The sequence below is a fragment of the Hydra vulgaris genome, chromosome 13 (assembly GCF_038396675.1).
Source record: "Hydra vulgaris chromosome 13, alternate assembly HydraT2T_AEP".
Taxonomy (NCBI): domain Eukaryota; kingdom Metazoa; phylum Cnidaria; class Hydrozoa; order Anthoathecata; family Hydridae; genus Hydra; species Hydra vulgaris.
Window position 1 is genome coordinate 58,381,341 of NC_088932.1, and position 22,230 is coordinate 58,403,570.

Below are 22,230 nucleotides of genomic sequence, written 5' to 3' on the forward strand. Positions count from 1 at the left end.
ATACAGTTTAAGAAGTGTGTTGCTAAATTTAAATCATTTATATATACTAAGAATAATAAGGATCCTAAAATAGAGCCCTGGGGGACACCACATGTTACAGCATATGGAATTGTTTGTTTTTGCGCATATTGGATGAATTGCATTCTATTGGTCAAATAGCTTTTGAACCAAAGTAAGTTATTATTTTTTACTCCATAATATTCAAGTTTTTTTATTAGTATGTTATGGTTCACAGTATCAAAAGCCTTTGACAGATCAATGAAAACTCCTAATGTAAAGTAGTTAGTACTAAATGTGTTTGTTATTTGATTGACTATATCAATCACTGCATGTTCAGTGGAACATTTTTTCTTAAAAGCAAACTGTTTTAAGTTCAACATATTGTTTTCTGATAAATAACTAAATAGCCTGTTGTACATTATTCTTTCAAGCAATTATGAGAAACACGGTAATATAGATATAGGTCTATAATTAGAGATAATAGAGTCATCGCCAGTCTTAAAAACCGGTGTGATTCGTGCAATTTTTAATTTTTCCGGGACAATACCTGTTTTAAAAGAAAGATTAAAAATGTGAAACAAAAGAGGTTCGATTATATGATAAACAGATTTTACAACATTAACGTTAATTTTATTAAATCCAGCACTTTTGTTATTTTTAAGATTATAAAAGGCGGTTCGCAATTCAATTAATTTAAGATTAGGTTCATCCATAACTTTATCGTAATTTTTTAAATAAGACTCAAATGAAGTTGAATTCAGAGGAATTTTTGATGCCAAATTTGGACCAGCATTAATAAAAAAACTGTTTATTTTTTCAGCAATATTGATTTATCATAAATATTTTTTTTCATCAACTGTTATTTTTTTTGGCAGAGTGTTTCTCGTATAATTATTTTTGCCAATTACTTCTTTAATTACATTCCAAGTTTTTTTGGTGTTTCTGCTTGCTTTGTCTAATAGTTTTGCATAATAAAGCTTTTTTGAGATTTTTTTTGTTTTTTCGAATACATTTTTGTAGTTTTTATATGTCATTTCGTTTTTATAAGTTTAATTTTTTAAGTATTTATCATACAATTTTTGTTTTCTTTTTGAGGATTTTAGTAACCCATTAGACATCCATGGAGTCCTAACTGTTTTTGTGTTCACAATAATTTGTTTTTCAGGAAACGCTGTTTCATATTGCTTGCAGAATTGATTTAGAAATAGATCATATGAGTTGTTAGCATCGTTTGATTGCAATATCAGATTCCAATCAACATTGTTTCTTAAAAGGTTTTGAAACTGTTTTACAGAGTTTTCATTGATCTGTCGCCTAAATATGGTAGTTTTAGAAGGAATGTTGTTATTTATTATGTTATTAGTAACTAAGAATGTTGGGAAATGATCTGAAAAGTCAGTTTTGATTATACCTGTGTTAAGACGGTTATTATGAAAGTTATTAGTTATTATATTATCAAGAAGTGTAGAAGAGTTGTTAGTCACTCTAGTTGGCTTGTTTATTGTGGGAATTAAGTTATTTTGAAGAAGAGTGTTTATAAAATTTTTTACATTATTATTTGAAGCATGTTTTTTTAGGTCAATGTTTAGATCACCAGCCAAAAAGACATGATCTCGCGTTTTATTGATAGCTGTTATAAATGATTTCAGATGAGTTTTATATTTTTTTAAATTACCTGATGGTGGTCTATATGTCGCATTTACAATTATGTTTTTTGTGTTTTTATTTTTTAATTCAATACATAATGACTCACAATCTATTTCATTCACACAGAGATCATTACGTAAACTATAATTAATTGAGTTGTGGATAAAAATACTTACGCCCCCACCAATACCAAAATTACGTGGTTGGTGAACTGATTTGTAATTAATTAGTTCAAATTCTGCATTTGTTTTACCACACTTACCCCAAGTTTCAGTAAGACAAATAATTTTAAAGTCATGTTTTAATTCATCCAACAAAAACTTAAAGTTTTCAAAATTTTTTTTTAAACTTCGAACATTAATGTTTAAAATTGAAAAAAAAAACTTTCTTTTTTTGTAGATATTGTAAAGATTCAAAAACTGTATAGTATTGACTTTCAATTATTTGTTGATTAAAATTATCAGAGTCATCTTCGTCCCTGAGAATGATATTTTCATCAAAAAATTTAATTATTAAGTTTTCTTCCATTTTTTGTTTATTTGTTTTTGTTTTTAAAATAAAATAATAATAATAGAAAATAAAAAGGATTTGTATAAACACAAAATTGCAAATAAAACAATAAAACTTAACTCTTGCTTTCTTGGCACGGTTTTTTTGATACCCAATCGCGCACAATTAGCTTATCATACGATATATATGCAAATTTTCCCAGCTGCCTTTCAGTTTTCATTCTTTCTCTCAATTCTTTTCTTATTACATTAGTTTCGTAGCAAAAATCTTCATTAATGAAAATACTTTCACCCATTAATTTGAAAGAATTTTTTAAAACTTCCACTTTATCTTTGTAATCTAAAAGTTTTATCATGATTGTACGTGGTTTTTTTGCATCTTTACGTCCGCAGCGATGCGCTCGTTTAATTTTAACATTTTTTACCCCTAAAGTTTCAAACAGTTTGATCACTTTTGTTTCACTTTCCGTCCATGTTTCATTTTCGTTTTCTTTCAGTCCATTAATTCTGAGATTATTTCTTCGTGACCGATCTTCAATTTCTCTTAGTTTATTTTTAAGGTCGGTAAACTCTATATTTTTGTGTGCTACATTTTTATAAACTTTTTCTTTCTCGATAGATTCAATATTATTTTTAATCTTTTTTTCAATGAGTTCTTCGTGAAAATTTAAGCTTTCTTTTATATCAAATACATCCTTTTCGAGTCTTTTAATTTTTTCCATACTGTCGATAATATTTAATTCTGTCACTCGTTATCTTTGCATTTGCACTAATGACTTTAAGAAGGTTTTCTTCTTTTTGTTTTATTAGTAACTCTATGTCTTTCTTGTACTCAGCGAACATTTCTCTAAACATATTTCTTATTTCGCTAATTGTAACTGCCATATTTAACAATTAAATTGATAATAAATGTTAACTTTTAAAAAAAATTTTTAAATTTGTAAAAAAAAAAAAAAAATTCTTTGCAATAAAACACGTCTGTTCGCCGCAACATTGAACGATTGAATTGTATATAGGAATGCCAACAATACTGCAATATTTTTTTGCAGTTAATAAATGAGTTTTGTTGTCTAAAAAAAGTTGTGGATAAGTCCAGAATTTAAATCTACAAGCTACTGCAAGCTATAGGCTGTTGCAGAAGAGAGATAAGATTAAAAACCGGCTGCTTATTTTAAGCAAACAAAAAGTGAAGATTTTTTGTCAAGACAACAAAAGTATAAAGTTAAGCCGTCTGCAAATAGAGCCACTTTAGATAGAATCTTGTGGTTCCCTTAAAGTTACTTAATAAAAAAGAGTTTAGGACTTCAAGAATAACTTTAATATTGCAGTTAGAATGAAATAATTTAATAATCTTAAAAACTTTATATAAAGAAACTAATAACAGAGTGAAGATTGATTGCGGGATAGTTAGAGAGGTCAAAGTGTTTTCTTGAGTTTTGAAAAATTGGAACCACTTGTTTTGCACTTTTTAAAAGTTTAGCAAAAGTTGAAGAGAGTTCTGGAAAACATTTTTTTAAAACTATGATTGAAATCTTATTTAAAGCACAAACTGTAGAAGTGTTTAATTGAGAATTAACTTTAGCATTGAAAGCCAGAGTGATATACATGTTTAATAAGTTTAACTGGCAGAAAGAGTATGGCCATTTGATTCAAAAGTCAAATTAGAATAAGATTTCTTTGCAAATAACTCTGCCTTATCTGGGGAGAAGTAAAAAAATCAGACCCATGAATTAAAGATTAAGTATAAGACTTACTTTAGTTAATGACACTATTGAAGACTTACCAAAAGTCTCTAAAACCTAACATCTGAGATAAGGATTTGTGGTAAGACTTAGCAAACTGAGAATAACAGAGACTTATTGGAATAATAAAAGGACATTTGTTCTTCAGAGAGATATTTCTGTAAAAAACATGAAAAAATTATTACTGTTTAATAAAGCAACTGCTCAAGATGGTAAAAAATGTAGAGTAGAATGAGGCTTGACTTAAAATTGAAGAGAAGGAATAAAAGCTTCCAAGATGCGCTTTATGCATACATATTACTGATATAAACGTATATGTTTGCTATTTATTTAGATGCTGGCATACAATATCCTTATATATTTATATAAATTTTAGCATTTATATGGTGTAGTATTTGCAGAAAGAGAAGATTTAGAAAAAAACGTCGTATCAAACAACTTTTGTTAGAGAAGATTAAAGTTTTAAATTTAGATATCAGCATAAGAGGAAGCAGCTTCATGAGAAAACGGTAGTGGTAGAAATAAGAAAATTTGAAGAGAGTGCCTTACATATTGTATGAATGAGCTTTAGTTAAGGAAAGAAAATGCTCTAGGTTGTTTATATTCGAGAAACGGTATAAATAATAAAGGCTAAAGCTATGAGATCACCTCATGATGGTGATCACGATCATAATGATAGCAATGATAATTATAATGATCATGTGGATCATAGTGATGTTTATTTATGCATATATATATAAAATATAGCATGAATTTTGAATTAAAAAAGTGTACTTTAGTATGTATAAATATTTTTGCGCATCACAAACTCGGCTCCGACCCCGGGTAAAAAATAACCCGGTCCTTTTCTAATATGTTTCCGTTCATTTAGTGGTCTCCATCTCCTTCTAGTGGTGAAGAAACACTTAGTCAGAAAGAAAAATGAAAAGCCCTGGAAATCTCTACGCAAATGATGTAAAAGAAGCAGAGTTGATTGAAGAAATCCGCAATCTATATGTTCTCAGGTGATTAAATTCTTTTGGAAAAATAGAATTTCTTCTATCAAGTTGCTCAACGGAAGCTACCGGAAAAGTCTTTAGTCAATATTTCCTTCCATCTGCATTTTATTTCACATTTTTAATACTATCCCGGTTTTAGTGGCTGAAGGAGAGCACTCTTTTAGTAAGCTTGGTCTCATCAAATCCAAATTGCAACCAACTATGCCTTACTAACCTTATGGTAATTTCAATTGAAAACAAACTTCCAAAACAAATTTCTTTTGAAAACAACCTTCCAAGACTTTATCGTACTAAAATATCATCTCTAGTTTTGCGATGAAGAAAAATGAAGAAATTTTTACAGTAAAAACTAAAAGAATTAATGACTTAAATTAAAAAACACATAATGCAACTGACAACATTAAAAAAAATTTCAAAAAAAAATTACCCATAAATATTTTTATTCCATTGAACTAATAACAGAATTTTAAGGAACCTGTAAATAGGAATTTCTCTAGTTCGACTATGTGTTTTAGCAACTTTTCTTATTGTTCGTAAAATTATAATAAGTTATAAAACATCAAAAATAACATCCTACTAACTATAACCTAGGGATACTGTTTCGTATTAACCTAGATTTGTTGTTACATAGAACTGTTTTTAAATTAGATGGTGTTATAAAAATAACTTTGACATGTTTTTAATTCTTTGCGTAGTTTCGTTCCGAGTGTTGGTAGCCAAGGTAGTTTTTTTATTGCAATCTTATTTTCAAGTTTTTTTCCAACTTTATTATTGGATTCTTTTTATTTAAACTAAATCTCGTTGTTAATGTATTTTTTGGAGCAGATTTTGGTGGCTCGAGATATGAAATTTTTAAAAACTCTAATATTTACAGGGTTGATATTTGAGTTTTACTTCTATGTTTGTTATTGCATCTTCCCGGGGAAAAATTTTCATGTTAATCATTTGTGTTAGTTATTTTTATATCTCAAAAATTTAGTTTTCTCTGTTCATTTTCAATCTCTGACATGTACTGAATATATAAAATAAGAAATTTATGCTTTTCAAATGATTCAAATCTGACATGGCTATCATCAACATGGCTATCATCAACGTATCTTCTATGAGATTTTTGTGAAAAATTGTTCATTTCCTCAATATGTAAAGCTCTTGTTTCCACATTTTGTTATAATGGCTCTGCAATAACAACTATCATTGATAATCCAATTGGACCTGAGTTAGGTATGGCTCAAATTTTATTTTTATACAAAAAATAGCATTGACTAAGACATTAATTGGCGGATGTCAGTAAGCGTTAATTTAGTTCTTGTTTTAAAATTAGTTACATCATTGTTAAGATAATCAATTATTACGGTTATGGCCTTACCAATTGATGTATACAAAGCTTTATCATTTGATGTATACAAAGCTATTATATCATACAATAATCCTCTGGACTGACAAACGAGGATTTTGCTTCTTTAAAAAATGATGTAGAGTTTAAAAAGCGTGTTTTTTTTAAGGGTAGGCTGAATAATTTTAACAAGATATTCTGATATTCCATAAAGAGAAGAGCCGGAGGTAGAAACTACTGGTCGCATTAGATAACTTTTTTCCGGCTTGAAAGTCTTTATAACGCCTTTATATTGGTGAAACAATAAAGAGAATTTTGCAAAGTATACAGGGCCGTAGGGAGGGGAGGGAAGGGGGAGCACGTGCTCCCCCCGTACTCCCCCATCCTCCCGTCACTTTGTCCTATTTGCACCCCTAATATGTTGCAATATAATATTAACTTAAATAATAAAAAGTGTTCGTTGATAAAAAATTAAAAAACTGGAATATTTATTTAATATAATAATTTAATATAATAATTTAATATAATAATAATTGCTATTTTAGTAAATACGCGTCGCAATGACTCTTGGCTGGGTTCCATTGGTTGTTTTTTTCCCGCGCTACGGCACTTGATCATAACAAAATAAATAAATGTGATGTAAGTTAGAACGTTGTTTGTATCTTAAAATAGTTTAGTTTCCTAATTTATCTGTTGTTTCATTTCAAATTTCTCTCAATTTTAAATACAAGTTATTGGGTTGACTCGTTAAATCATAATTTGATTTGATGATAGGTGAATTCGTTTGTTATTATTTTTTTTTCTTTGGATTTTTTAAATTTACAACTTTTTACATAAATTTGATATACAATTAACTTTAAGATTTCGTTGAACAAAATATTTGTATTAACATTATATTTGTATTGATATTCGGGCTAGTTGCAAAGTGGGCAAGTTGCAACAGTGCGGATTAAAAGATTTTTTCTATTTTTTTAGCAAAATATTTTAAAAATTATTAAATTTATATAACTACAATGGTAACACACCTAGTAATAATAAAAAATTGTAAAAGGTAATACTGTAATTTGAGTACTACTGTAAACTAAGAAGTATATTAATATATATACATAATTTTTTTAACATATTTTGTATAACAATTTTTAATTTATTATTTATTTTAAAATTGTATATTTATGTAATTTAATTGGTCAATTACTGAATAAAATGCAAATTCGAACAAAATAGTTAAAAACAAAACAATATTTAATACAAGGTAGTTATATATATACATATTTTTAGAAATGTCAAAATCAACTAAAAGAAAAAAATCAGGTTCAGAATTCAAGCATGCCAAAGAGCAAAAGTTTATGAAGGAAGCTGGCAAATCACTTACTAAAATTACGATTTTTTTTGGAAAATTGATATCTACTTCAAACACTTTTGACATTCCTCAAACAGGTGGTAGTGATGGTAATGCTGCACAAGCATCTCGAACTGATGATGTTACAGCTCAAGAAGTGGAAATTGATGGTAATGCAGCACAACAATCTGGAAGCAATGGTTATACAACTCAACAATCTGACAGTGACGATAATGCAGCACAACAATCTGGCAGCGATGGTAATATAGCACAACAATCTGGCAATGGTGATAATGAAGCGCAACAATCTGATACTTTAGCTCATCTTTGTTAAGATATTGGATTGTTAGACATTAAAACACTGCCATTGTTATCCAATGCTGAAAAACTTAATTTGTATGATAACCATCACCGACCTGTGTCAACACCTCTTTCTTTATCAGTCGATGGAAAAAAGCGACGTTTCCCCGTTAAACTATTTGATAAATATCCATACTTAAGGTACAGTAGGGAAAATAATGATTTATACTGTGGTGCTTGTGTTTTTTTTTTTGCCATCTGGTAGTAAGGAAAGTAAAGAAATTTGTTTCAAACAAATATCATTCCTATGCTTTGGAGTATTTGGATGATGCAAAGAATATGTGCAACAACCCCAATACACAAATACACATAAAACTTGATACAACATTGCAAGAAAGAATTCGCTTTAACAAACAAATTCTTGAAGATTGCATTATCGAAGCAGTTCTTTTTTTAGGAAAGCAAGGTCTGGCATTCCGTGGATCTAACGAAAAGATATCTGATACTAATACAAGGGTCAACCAAGGAAACTTGATTGCACTGCTACAGCTTCTTGCAAAGCATAATTCAGAATTACTTTAGCATTTCAATTCACCAAGACTAAAGAATGCTACATATCTCACTGGAACAATCCAAAATGAACTTATTGACATTGTTGGTTATCATATGATTCAAGCTGATCTTCTCTTAGAATAAAAAAAGACCAAATTTTATTCTCTTTTGATAGATGAAGTATGTTAATACAACAAAGAAAAGGTGGTAATTTCAATTCAGTTTGTTGACTTTAAATATACTACTGTGATCAAAAAGTAAGGTGAATTTTTAATTTAAACTTCCGGCCTTATTCGAATCGTCCAATCTTTTTTATTTTTAAGTTGGTAGGAATGTCATTAACATTTGCGCCAAATTACATGTCAAACTCATAATTATTTTTTTTTGTTTACGCTTGTTTCTGAAGTACCAAAAGTGCATTCGGCGATTTTCACGATGTCTAATTTTGTTGAGCAAAGAAGTGCTATTAAATTTTGTTTGCGGAATGATATTTTTGCTGCTGAAACGTATCGAATGTTGCAAAAGGCCTTCGGTGAAGAGACTATGTCTCAAAAAAATGTTTACAAGTGGTACAAAGACTTCAAAGAAGGCCGAGTACGTGTTGATGACTTGGAACGCTCCGGACGACCATCGACTTTGATTGATGATCGCCACATCAACAAAATCAAAGAATTGGTGCTTGCAAATCGTCGGTTAACCATTCGAGACCTTGTTGACATGGTTGGAATATCATTTGGGTCGGTGCAAGCGATTTTGAAGGATCATTTGGGCCTCAGAAGACTCAAATCACGTTTGGTGCCGAAATTTCTCAATTTCTTTGAAAAAGAGCGTCGCGTTAAAACGTGTGAAGCAATGCTTTCTGACTATCAAGACGTCTACAAACAAATTATTACTGGCGATGAGACTTGGGCCTACGCATACGACCCTGAAACAACCGACCAATCGAGTGAATACCGTGAAAAAGGCGAGCCGAGACCGAAGCAACCACGTCAAAGTCGCTCAAAAATCAAGGTCATGTTGACTGTTTTCTTTGATTATTGTGGTGTCGTGCACTACGAATTCCTTCCAACTGGCCAAACTGTCAACAAAGAATATTATTTAAGCGTTATGCGACGTTTGCGTGAAGCTATTCGCAAAAAGAGACCGGAATTATGGGCCAATAACTCTTGGATTTTGCACCACGATAATGCGCCTTCGCACACAGCACTGGTTCTTCGTGAGTTTTTCGTCAAAAACTCTACCCATGTTGCTCCACAACCACCGTATTCGCTTGACTTAGCACCGTGTGACATCTGGCTGTTCCCAAAGCTCAAGAGACCACTCCGGGGAAATCGTTTTGAGTCCATTGAAGAGATCCAACGTGAATCGGCACGCGCATTGAAGGCTATCCCTACCGAGGACTTTTCGGCATGCTTCGAAAACTGGAAAAAACGTTGGCAAAAGTGCATTGGGGCCGGGGGGGATTATTTTGAGGGGGACGATACAGATTTGGAAGAATAAATAAAGATTTTTCATTTTATAAAAAAATTCACCTTACTTTTTGATCACAGTATTATTATTCGAGAAGAAGTTCTTGATGTTATTCCAGTTGACAGAATTACAGATTGTGTCTTTATATCAATTGACAAAACAATGGTTTTTAGACCATGGATTAGAAATTAAAAATCTTCGTGGCCAAGGGTATGATGGAGCAAGCAACATGCGGCATGGTTTGGCAAAAACCATTTTGACAGACAATAGCTTAGCATTCTACGGACATAGTCAAGGTCACTGTTCAAATTTTGTTATATCCCACAGCTGCGCTATTCCGCAAATACATACTAGTAACGTGTTAGACAAATTAAAGGCTATAACATAATGGATCAACAATTCACCAAAGAGAGAACAACTGCTTATTGAAATAATAAAAAAGAAGCCGGAGCTGTGCGGGAGCTGCGCACAGAAAAAGTCTCCTGAATATCTGTATTACAAGATGGATAGAGAATATTGATGGCTATCATTATTTTTATGATGCGCTATGCTACATTGTTATTCTGTGTGAGGTTATTGTCGATAAATTGCGTCTGAATGTATACACCGGTATAGATGAAGATTGGTCAAGCTTGACACCGGAAGATCGACGAAATGCATTGCCTTACAAAAAATGCCTACAAAACTTTGAATTCGTTTATACACTGCTAGTAATTGTACGATTGACATCATACCTGAGAGCCACAGCTATTTCTTTACAAGGTCGAACACAAGATGTGGTTGGCGCATACAAAGGAGTTGTATTAGAATTAAAACACAGACGCGATGCTCAGCTTGAACAACTATCGGATTCCATCTTCACACATGCAGTAAGAACACCAGAACATTAGGGCACCGACGTGGTAACATCAAGAGCAGTTCAACGGCAAAATTATCGTCAGAATACTCCAGGTAAACTCCACATAAAGTTTGCAAGCGTAACATTCTTATTCCTTATTTAGATTACATTATATCGGAACTCCGATTAATGTTTAGTGAACAATCTTGTCAAGCAATAAAACTGTTGCATGTTATGTGTGAAAATGTATCTCAAGCTTCAATATGTGGCATAATCGAAAGTCTTAAAAGTGTTGTCAAAATCTATAGTGACAATCTACCTCTGCCAGATTTGCTTGATAAAGAAATTATTCGCTGGAAGAACCTTTGTGACAAGATGGAAGATCCGAAACCAAAAAATTTACAAGCTTCATTATTGAAATGCAATAAGCAAGCTTTTTCAAATATACATACACTTTTCTGCATTTGATGTACACTTCCAGTAACCTCTTGTGAATGCGAGCGATGTGCATCTGTGCTTTGTAGATTGTCAAATTATGTTAGAGCATCCATGAAGGATGAGCGTTTAGGAGCACTTACATTAATGCATATGCATCGTGATAAGGTTGAAGCATTAGAATAATAACAGAAATCACAAAACTATTTATCAAACTACATCCAAAAAGAATGGAGCTGCCATCCTTAGTCATATGACACTGATTATTGTAAATACAATAAAATATTTTACTACAATATTTTATTGTATTTTACTTAATTTGATTTTCCAATTAATATGTTGTCGCAATGAATGCAATTATATACCGTTTTAGCGCCTTTAAAAAAAGTGATCCCCCCTTCCAAATATTCTGGCTACGGGCCTGGTATAGAACACCAAACTAATCGCATGTTTTTGGAGCGACTAAACATTGTAAAGAATGCCAATGAATATTCGACTGGCTGCACCCAAAAACTTTATTTATAAATGACAACTATCATGAAAGGAAAATAAGGCAATTGCTTAAAATTAATTATGCGCAAGCATCTCAGCAGGTTAAACAATCCCCGGTACTACTGAACAGGGATAACGTGGTAAAATTTTCTTTGAATAGTTCGAGATCACTATTTAAGAAATACCATAAAGAAACAAAACAATTTTTCATTGACGTCGTCTTTGTAATGCCTTCTTTATGGTTTTTAAAAGTTAACATCTTAGATAAGTTAATTAACTTATCTTATATTAACTTAGATATTTAACTTAGATAAGTTAATTAAGTTAATTAACTTATTAGTTAATTAACTTATAAATAATTAAATTATATTATTTAATTATATATTATAATATATAATTAAGTTAAGTTGAAACATCTGCTATAGTATGTAAACTTATCTTAATAAAATTCTTTATATTAAAATACAATATTTCTAGGGGATATATATATATATATATATATATATATATATATATATATATATATATATATATATATATATATATATATATATATATATATATATATATATATATATATATATATATATATATATATATATATATATATATATATATATACCCTCGTTATTCAAGCAATGTACTTGAATTGATATTACTTGAATAACGAGGGTATATATAACCCATAGAAATATTGTACTTTAATAAGTTATAAAACATCAAAAACAGCATCATACTAACTAATTTTTCTTTTTTGTGATATTTCGGTCTAATTTGTATAGACCATCATCAGACGTAAAATACTAATTTATTTAATTATCATTATTAATGTATTTAAAGAATTTAATGGCTTTTAATATTTTATTTTGTAACAGTTTTTAAGTTGGCAATTTACGTCTGATGATGATTTATACAAAATAGATGTAAAAGAAAAATTAGTAGGTACGATGCTGTTTTTGACCTTGTGTACATAATTTATTATAATTCGACTTTTGATGTTTTTGATTTTGATATTTTATACTTATTCGACTGCGTGACCATTTTCGCGACGTGAGGCCGCAGAGATCCACAAACAAATGTAAACAAACAGCGGATAAAACTACTTAAAAAATATTTCTAAATAGATTATCTAAATAAAAAAAATGAATGGATTGGATTATAAAATTCAATAGTAAAATTCAAAATTTAATAGTCAAATTTAACGTCTGGTATTGAAAGATATAAATAGAGTTTTGAAAATAGAATTAAAATCGAAGAAGGATATACTTTAAAATAAAGATATGTGCCGATGAAAATTGCTTCAGTTTCTCTTAGTGTTCACACTGGTGGCTAAAGTGACCGCCAGGTTTTATGTCGTGTCACTCAAACCTTTTTTATTAAAGAGTATTTGTCTTGTAATAATAAGTATTTTTTAAAAATCCGAACAAAGTGCGATGAGTCATAATTGAGGCAAACGGGTAAAATTGATAGGGGTCTTAGTCTATTTAAGCATTTTAGATACGCGTTACAAATATTTTTTTAATTCAAGAGTATTCGTTACAAAAAAATAGAAAAGAGTGTTTATAAAATCAGAAAAAAATGATATGAGTAACAAATGGGGCAACGGGTCAAACTGAGGGGGCTTAGCCCATTTGAGTATTTTAGATGCCTAAAAGAAATTTCAAATAGTTTCTAAAGCAGCATGTAAAAGTTAGTGTTAAATTAAACACTTTTTTGATTAAAAGTAACTAGAGAGTTGCTCTTGATGTTGGGTATACTCTTTTGCATGTTTAAATCTATTCCATGTAGGTTTAAATTTTAAATGACTGTAATAAGTAATAATTGAGCTAGCCTAGTAGAATAAAAATAAGAACTATATAAAAAATACACATTTAATTGAAATTAAGTATCCTTATACAAAAAGAAATGCAAATCCTAATGATTTGGTGGAGGAAGAAGCATTCAACATTGGTTTATAACCTACAAGCAAATTATTTATCAAGAAGAATCACTAAATTGGCTATTATAAACAAGTTCAAATGGCAATGCACTTTCTGAACACAATATTTGTTTATAGTTTATGCTTATAAAAGAACGCTTATTTTAATGAATGTTATTTTTTTTAGATGTTATTGTTAAGTTGAGCTATTTTTATAAAAGATATCTTTTGTCGTCATATGTATGTCAAAAATAAATATTACATTTTTTATAATTTTTACTGTTTTGAGAGGATCCATAATGTTACACAATAAGTAAATGTTACACAATAAGTGTACCACTATTTAGGAGTACTACTAGTTAGGAGTTACTTGAAAACAAAGAGTAGTGTTAGAGAGCAAGGAAACAAGTGACTGAAGATTTGATAAATTAAAGGTTGTATGAGTCTGAAAAACATAAAAATGGGAGAGAGTTTAGCATTAAAGCATTAAAGTGTAGGAAAAAAAGCTAAATTAATGAAAGTTTTTAGAGCATGAAGAGTATTTTAGAACATGTTACAGTAAAAGGATCCAACTACTTCTACAATGTATTTTTGGACCTTGACTAAAAGAGCATTGTTAGAAGAACCAGCCCAAATATGAAAGTTCCATGCATGTATAAATAAGAGATTTGTAGAGGTAGAGAATGGAATCAAGAGTAAAATAATGGAAAGCAAAATAAAGAGAAGCAACCTTAACAAATGCTAACTATGCAATCAATTCTATGTATGGTTTCCATAAGAGGTCAGTAGTGAATGGTAATCCAAGAAGATGTAAAGCAGAGGACTCCTTGAGAGGATTACCATTTATTAAAATAGGAATTTCAACAATAATGTGATGTGTTGTTTGCAGTAAATAATTGAGTTTTGTTGGACTTTAAAGTCACTGCAATCCCCAAGTTACAGACAAGAGCATAGATTCAAAATTCTTCCTGCTTCAACAAAATCACCTAAAACAGCTTCCTGTTTTAGGTGATTTAAAAAGAGGAGACTTTTGGTTGAGACTAGAGTGTAAGATTGAGTCATCAGCTAATAGAGCCACTTTAGATGTAAGATTGTCAGGAAGCCATTAATTTAGGTAAGAAACAATACAGGGCAGAACCTTTTTAAACTTTTTTAACTTATTGTTTATTTATGGCGTTATTACCTTGGATACAAATAATTTTTTAATTATATTTTGATTTTTGAAAATATTTTGATTTATTTTACACTGTCAGGTTGCCATAGTTGTGATATTATGGGTAAAAAGCGTGATATTAATAACTTTGTTAAAGGTAAAATAAATGCACTATTTTCGGAGGGCTATCCTCAAAGTAGTATAGCAAAACAATTAAAAATATCAAGATGTGCCAAGCAAAATACTTTACGTGTGCAAGACTATTCAAATCGCAAAAATTGTGGTAGAAAACGTGTGAGTACATCATGAGAAGACCGTTTTTTAAAGAATGTTGTTAATAGTGAGCCCCACACAACATCTGCAAGGATATGGAAACACAACATCTGCAACTTGTTATGGAAAGGGGACTTACTATTAATTCGAGAACAATTAGAAGAAGGTTGTGTTATGACTTTGGTCTAGTTACAAGAAGACCAGCTAAAAAACCTTTATTAACTCCATCTCAATTACAAGCTAGGATTAAGTTTTGTAAGAGTTTAAAAGACAAGACACTGGAATGGTGGGAACACGTAATGTTTACAGACGAAAGTACGTTTCAACAAATTAGAAGCACAGGCTATAACTATGTTAGAAAACCTGTGGGAGAATGCCTGAATCCAAAGTATACCATAAAAACAGTAAAACATCCTCCTTCAGTCATGGTATGGGTAGCAATCACAGCGCAAGGCCAATGCGGGTTGCACATCTTTAAAAAAGGTGAAAAATTCAAGGCACAAAAGTATCTAAGTGTATTGAAAGACTAAGTGAAACTGCACATGGAAATTACTAAAACCAGCATTTTCCAGCAAGATTCAGCACCTTGTCATACAGCTAAAACAGTTAAGAAGTGGTTTACTGATAATAAAATTAATATTATTATCTAATTGGCCCTGAAGTTCACCCAACCATAATGTTACCGAGAACTGCTGGAATATAATGAAGCAGAAAGTTGCAGCACATAAGCCAAAATCTGAAGACTATCTTCAAAAAGTTCTTAAAGAAGTGTGCACTAATGAAATCACTTTTGTAAAACATTAGTACATAGTATGCCAAGAAGAATACAAGCTGTGCTTGATAATAAGGGACATCCGACAAAGTATTGAACTATAACATTTAAGTAGTTTAAACTTTTGCTATAGTTTGGTGCTATAACTATTATTTTATTGAATATTAACAACTTTTGATAAGTTTTATCTATTTTTTTTCATTTATTTTACATTTTCTATTGTGTTTATTCAATAAAAAATTGACACTGCAAAATTTGAGTTATTTTTTATGACATGCCTTAATTTTTTGGCCACTACTGTATAGAGTAATAGCTCTTGCCTTCTTGCCTTCGTTTAATGCTCTTTAGAATCTTTCAGTTACAGCAGTTAACAACTTTGTTAATATCATCAGGCTTATACACTTACACACATGCACACATGTATATGTATTTATTAAATAATAATAATAATATTTTATTTAATATTTAATTGAAGCAATAAAATTAAAAAATTTTTTTTTTTTTATAATAAATCTTTATTTTAGTATTCCACAGTGGACTGTAGATAAATGTGGTCACACAACAAAAAGTAGTTAATAAAACAAAGTTTTATTTCAAGTTATTTGATAAATTAATTTTCTATTCAAATAATTTTTTTGCCTTTATATTTTAACTAAATGAAAGTTATAAAATGTTTTTATAATTAGACTATTATTTAAGGTAAGTATTATTTTTGTTTTGTTTTTTTGAGTTAAATTTTTTTGTGTGCTGTTTTTTAGAGATTTTAATTATAAATAGTTTTTATACATACTATTATTATTTACTTATTTATATTTTACTTAGTAATAGAATGAGCTATGTTGGAGCAATTGACCAAGGAACATCAAGTTCAAGATTTCTTGTAACTTTCAATTTTTCATTAACTTTATTGTGAATTATTTAATTTAGGCACAATCAATGATGTATCTATTGTATACATTTATTTGCGCATAACATATTCAATAAATGCATCTAGCTAACAATATAATCTGATAATTAGGTTCTTTAGTACCCAGTCAATTTAAAATATTATTTGTTTGATATGTTAATTATAAATAATTTAAAGTTGTTTATATTAAAATTATTTTTTCAGGTGTTTTCAGCAGAGACAGGTGATTTGATAGCTTCACACCAAGTAGAAACTCACAGTGTTTATCAACAAGAAGGGTGAATTTTTTTATACAATGATAGATTTCTAGATTTAAAATATTTTTACTTTTAAAGTTTTTTAAAAACATTATTAGGGGAGAGAGGGAGCATTGGGCACTTTTTCACATAAATGCTAACAAAACAGTTATTTTTTATTATAATCAAAATTTTATTTCAAATATATCTAGCACATATATTTGGCAGTAACTATTACTAAGAAGAGTTTTAGTATTATAATTATCCGCAAAGTTACAAAAGATTTTCAAAAATCTTTTGTAACTTTGCGGGTGGGGTGCCCAAACCTCCGTGGGGGTGGGCGGGTTGGGCACCCCTGTGGGGAGGTTTGGACACTATTTAATATGCACAATATTGTTTTAATATAGTACTATGCTTAAGTATTATATAGCATTGCTATAAAAAATTGTAATACAAACATTTTTTCTTATCATAGACTTTACAAAAAATTAAACAATGTCACTTGGAATAAATACTGCACGATGTTGGACTTAATAAGACTTATCTTAAATTTGGTATGACCCAAAGAGGCTTGTCAAATTTATATTTTAGACTGGCACGTTTTATCCATGTTGTTGGTGTTTGTCTTTATATCCTCCAGGGGGACGCTGGCTACATCCTCGATGTCAGTATACATAAACGTATTTCTTATCTTACTCGCTCTCATGAATTTAACAGTTGCCATGGAGTGATTAACCGCTTCGACTATTCCAACATAATGATAAACAGTTTTTTTGGTGTCAAATTTAACTAACACAAAGTTATTGATCTGGAATTTTCTATCCATAACAATCACATCGTCTACATCAGAAACGGAAGCATTTTCTATTTCATCATCACTGCTTATCTTCGTGCTTTTCTTGTTTCTAGAGTATTTTCGATTTTTGTTGAGCTCTTTGACCTTATCTTTTCTTTGTCTTTCTTTTTCTTCCATTTCTATAATTCTTTTCTTGGGTGTGTCTGTCAATATTCTAGTTTTTCCTTTCTTCCATTTCATGCCATCCAATTTCCTGGGGCCGGCTTTCAGAAATGGTCTTACTAAATCAGGTGTTACATTGACAGTGCCCCTAGTCTGGCTTTTAGATAGAGATTCCAGTTGAGATGGCCCAGTGACTTCCATATTTGAACTTGTACAATCCTCTAGACTCAGATTTTCTTCTGTTGAAGGCTGTTCCATGATAGGTTGTTCTAAAATCGATTTTTCTGTAGCAACATTATTCTCTTCTGACAAGCAGCGATCAGTTATAGAAGAACAAACAAAATCTTCATCAGAGAAAATGTTTGAATTGAATGGCCAAATGCCAGGTTTTTTAAATCCTGTTTGAATATTTTGCAACTTGAATGCAAGTGGGATGGCTTTTGCTGCTAATTTTGGGATTTCATAAATTGTTACCGTTTTGCCAGGATTGCTTACCATCCAATCTGTTACAACAGTGTTATAATAAGTTTTGAGTGGTCCATAGACAGTCAGGTCTAGGGGTTGCAGTTTATGGCTGCAGTGCAGTGGGAAAGTCATTAAAACAATGCCTGATTTTTTACAAAAATCAAGAACTGGTACTGAAATATGGCTCTTGTGATTGTCCAGCAGCAATAGAACTGGTGAGGAAGGCGTTGGTTTTGCGTGTTTTGCAAAATGGTGTATATATTTTAAAAAACATGGTGCTGTCATCCACCCTGAAGGATGTGCTGCTCCATCTGAACCAACAGGTGCATCATTTAGTATATATGTTTTGAAATTAACCTGTGGGAATATGAAAATGGGTGGTATTGAGTTACCCAATGCATTAATACCACAGCAAACCGTTACAAGTGTCCCTCTTTCAGCTGACGTTACTTGCCCAACTTGCTTAGTGCCTCTGAGAGCAATCACTTTCTGGGTTTGTTGTACTGTTGATAATTCAGTTTCATCTATATTGTAAATAGACTCAGGGCCGAAGCAATGCCGTTCATATACTGTTTTAAGATTTTCAAAAAAATCTCCGACATTTTTCTTATTGAAACTTGTGGCACGTGAGAGACTGGTAGCTTCTGGTGTCCTTATCTTATTAATTCAATAGGCATAGCAAAAAACCACAAACGTATGACTCCAAAACAAACTACAAAAAAGGGGGAGCATTGGGCATGCCCAAACCTCCTTCCTACCTGCGTGCCCAATGCTCCCTATAACCTCACTTTTTAAACAGATTTGAATAAGTTTATTTTTATCAAATGTTGAATCCTAATTGCCAGGTAAATATAATGTTTATTAAATGCAAAAGAAAAAGTTAACACAGATACTTACACTTTCATGCAGATTTCTTTGTTATCTTTCTTCAAATCCCAAACAAAATATTTACTTTTGTATGCAACAAAGCATTAAGCGCATGTAACTCGACAACCAAGTGAAATGACAACTGACACTTTTGATGAGCAGTGTTGCCAGTTATAAAACTATAGTGCTATGGTAGAAAACAAAAAATATCTAGAATAGATTGTGAGAAATTAGGGTGTGCCCAAACCTCCCGACTGCCCAATGCTCCCCTCCCTCCCCTATATGGTTTTACAAAAAGGTAAAAATTGCATAGCTTATCTTATGGAATATATTGATGCAGTAAATTAAAGGTGTTGCAAATAGTAAATATTTTGATACCCTTTATACTTATTTTATAAAAGCCTTTGATAATATGTTGCGCAGAACATTAGTACTAAAACTTGATAATATTACATATACATTACTGAGGTTGATACGTAAATATAGTAGTTGTCCTCGAAGGACAGCACTCTTCATATCCTGTAACTTCAGGGGTTCCTCAAGGTTCTATCCTTGGCCCTACACTCTTTTTAATTTACATTAACGATCTTCCAGAAACTCTTACATCTAAGGTGGCATTGTTCGCTGATGATACTAACATTTATTCTTGTCTTGATGAGAAGCCAAGGAATAGAAATTTGAGTTTGAAAAAAATCTCACTTCAGCTACAGCATGTAGCTCTCAGTGGCTGATGAACTTTAACTCAGATAAAACTCAATTATTTTCAGGTAATTGTTACCGCAATAATCTAGATCTTCATATATTAATAAACAGTAATGTACTTGATGAGTCATTTACCCTTCATCTTATAGGATTAACTCTTACTTCAGATCTTTCTTGGAAATCATATATTAAATCTAACCATATATCAAATAAAAATTAGCATCTGCTAAGGTTGCATTGTAAACATAGATGGACTTGCAGCCAACCTCCAACCATCATCACATCGTCATAATGTTGCTTCTCTTTCTCTTTCTATAAATGCTATAATGGGCACTGCTCTAAAGAGCGTCTCTTGTGCCGTCTACTAAAAATCATTCTCATATTACTCCTCATTCAGTTAAGTCTCATCTTTTTACTGTGACTGTTCCTAAGTACTCTAAAAGTTATTATTCATCTAGTTTTTTTCTTCAAACATTAGTTCTTTAAAATTTACTTCTTTTATCTTGTTTTCCTGATTCATATAATTTGCAATCTTTTAAGTTGTCTTTTAATTGTTATCTTGCACTATAAACTTAGTCTTTTCTCTTCCAGTAACTTCCAACTCCAATAGTGGTTGCTTGCAGCCTTCTTGGAAGTGAAAATGTTGAAAAAAAAATATCACCACAGCATTTGCGCTCTCTAAGTGTTTTAGGTCTATTCTAAAATAACAAATATCATGTATTTGCTGATAAGAAATATCTAAATCATGAGGGTTTTTTTACAAATTGTATAGTCAAGTTCTGGAATATATTACCAACTTAAACAAAATAAGTTTAAAAAATCAAGTTATTTAAAGTTAAACTAGACTTAATCAAGTACATTTAAATTGCGGTAGTGGTGTCATGGTAAAGTGCTCGCTTTATAAGTGAGAGGTTCTGAGTTCGATCCCCATCACGTCCCTGGTAGTACCACACTCAACTTGTTTCTCTGTGCAGCGGCCTTGTTCGTCAAGGTTCCCTTTTCGGAGCTATAGAGTTGAGAGAGGGTTATAACCACAATTAAGTAGCCTCCTCATCTGTAGTGGCCTTCTTGGCCTTGGGGAGGTGAATTAACCACAAAAAAAAAAAAAAAAAAATTAAATTTCTTGTTTTGTCTGTAGTATTATATATAATAATTATTATTATTATTATATCTTTTAATACTTTAATTTAATTTTTTTAATTTTTTTCATCAGAAATCAATAATATTTATATTAAATTAAATCAATAAAAAATATAATGTTTATAGTATAATGATGAAGAGGTACTTGTGTCAGCATAAAGATGCACCAGGTACCTTTATGCAGACAAATATTAGAGTCATGGTGAGTCAATGCTTATGTTGTTAGTATGTTAAATCAGCTTTTGAATGCATCAGTTGAAAAAGCATTGATGCTTGATAGAAAAGCAATCCATGCTTTGACTACGCAGTTCGTAAAATTAATAAAAAAATTCACAGTTCTTCACTGATGGCTTAGTTAGTCATAAATTGTTGTGAGTGATTAGCAGCTAACTCACACTTGTGTTCAGTCTCCCAAGTTTGGTATTTGATCCATAGGTTTAATGAGAGTATAGACTAAAAATAGTTATTAAGTAAATGCAAAATTTCTTGCTTATTTGTATTTATTTTTCCAGTGTCATTTTTGAATAAGTTCATGGTTTCATTTTCTTTTTGCTTATGCTTAACTTGGTAAGAGTTGTTTTGAATGGTAGTTGAAGATGCTAAAATTTCACCCTTGTATCTGATGGTTGCTACTATCACCACCTTGTTATCTTATTTGCTGCTTTATGTTTGTTACAAATCAACTCCTGTGTCCATCTACAGGCTGCTAAGTGTTTGTGCTATAGTACTCTTTTCTCTCTCACAGTTAATTCAACTTGAGAGGTGTTCCACTTTTTTCTTTTTAAAAAGTAACATAGTTACTCATATATGGATTTTGATTGCCTCATCATCAAAGGCTATTATTTGTGCTGAGATTGTCTGGATGTGGATTCCAGTTTTAAGATACTTTGCTTCACTGTACCAATTGTCAGGTGAGCTTAAATACTTTACATTTATATCAGTTACTAATATATTATCTTTTATATATTGCTGCACCTCCTCTGTTTTTTTTTGTTTGCCTGGTAGTTGAATGTCTGATGTGTTGGTGAACCACAACTCTGCAAAGAAGAGCAAGTTTGGTTTGTCTGCTGATTCTACTGTGTCTATTCTTGCCATCAATTCATCTCATTTGGCATCATTCAGTGAGTGTGCGTTATTTGCTCAAAAGTTGAGTTGTTTGCAATTGGCTTTACTTTAGTGGCAAA

The 22,230-nt window shown here is 30.9% G+C and overlaps 3 protein-coding genes across 3 annotated transcripts in view; 1 reads left to right on the plus strand and 2 right to left on the minus strand.

The window, feature by feature from the left end:
- Positions 1-434: 434 nt before the first annotated feature.
- LOC136090051 (putative histone-lysine N-methyltransferase 1) lies at positions 435-2,175 on the minus strand. Its single transcript, XM_065816159.1, has 3 exons — positions 2,068-2,175; positions 1,075-1,967; positions 435-804 (listed from the first exon to the last, which is right to left on the minus strand). Exons 1-3 carry the CDS (start codon positions 2,173-2,175, stop codon positions 435-437), a joined length of 1,371 nt encoding a protein of 456 aa, XP_065672231.1.
- A 97-nt stretch (positions 2,176-2,272) lies between these two features.
- On the minus strand, positions 2,273-2,878 carry LOC136090052 (uncharacterized). The gene has a single exon (XM_065816160.1). It carries the CDS (start codon positions 2,876-2,878, stop codon positions 2,273-2,275), a length of 606 nt encoding a protein of 201 aa, XP_065672232.1.
- Positions 2,879-16,536: 13,658 nt separating this feature from the next.
- The window catches only part of LOC100210850 (glycerol kinase 3), a 42,897-nt gene continuing 37,203 nt past the window's right edge, over positions 16,537-22,230 (plus strand). Inside the window, exons 1-2 of the mRNA XM_065815028.1 lie at positions 16,537-16,651; positions 16,883-16,956. Coding sequence (XP_065671100.1) covers positions 16,601-16,651; positions 16,883-16,956 — 125 coding nt within the window. The 5' untranslated portion in view covers positions 16,537-16,600. The remainder of the gene's footprint in view (positions 16,652-16,882; positions 16,957-22,230) is intronic.

What these genes read in the sequence shown, in the direction of transcription:
- LOC136090051 (XM_065816159.1), bottom strand. Translation starts at nt 2,175, where the DNA reads ATGGAAGAAAACTTAATAATTAAATTTTTTGATGAAAATATCATTCTC. An exon ending in TTGAAAGTCAATACTATACA is followed by an intron (nt 1,968 to 2,067) that starts GTTTTTGAATCT and finishes GAAAACTTTAAG; the next exon opens with TTTTTGTTGGATGAATTAAA. An exon ending in TCAAAAAGAAAACAAAAATT is followed by an intron (nt 805 to 1,074) that starts GTATGATAAATA and finishes AAAAATAAACAG; the next exon opens with TTTTTTTATTAATGCTGGTC.
- LOC136090052 (XM_065816160.1), bottom strand. Translation starts at nt 2,878, where the DNA reads ATGGAAAAAATTAAAAGACTCGAAAAGGATGTATTTGATATAAAAGAA.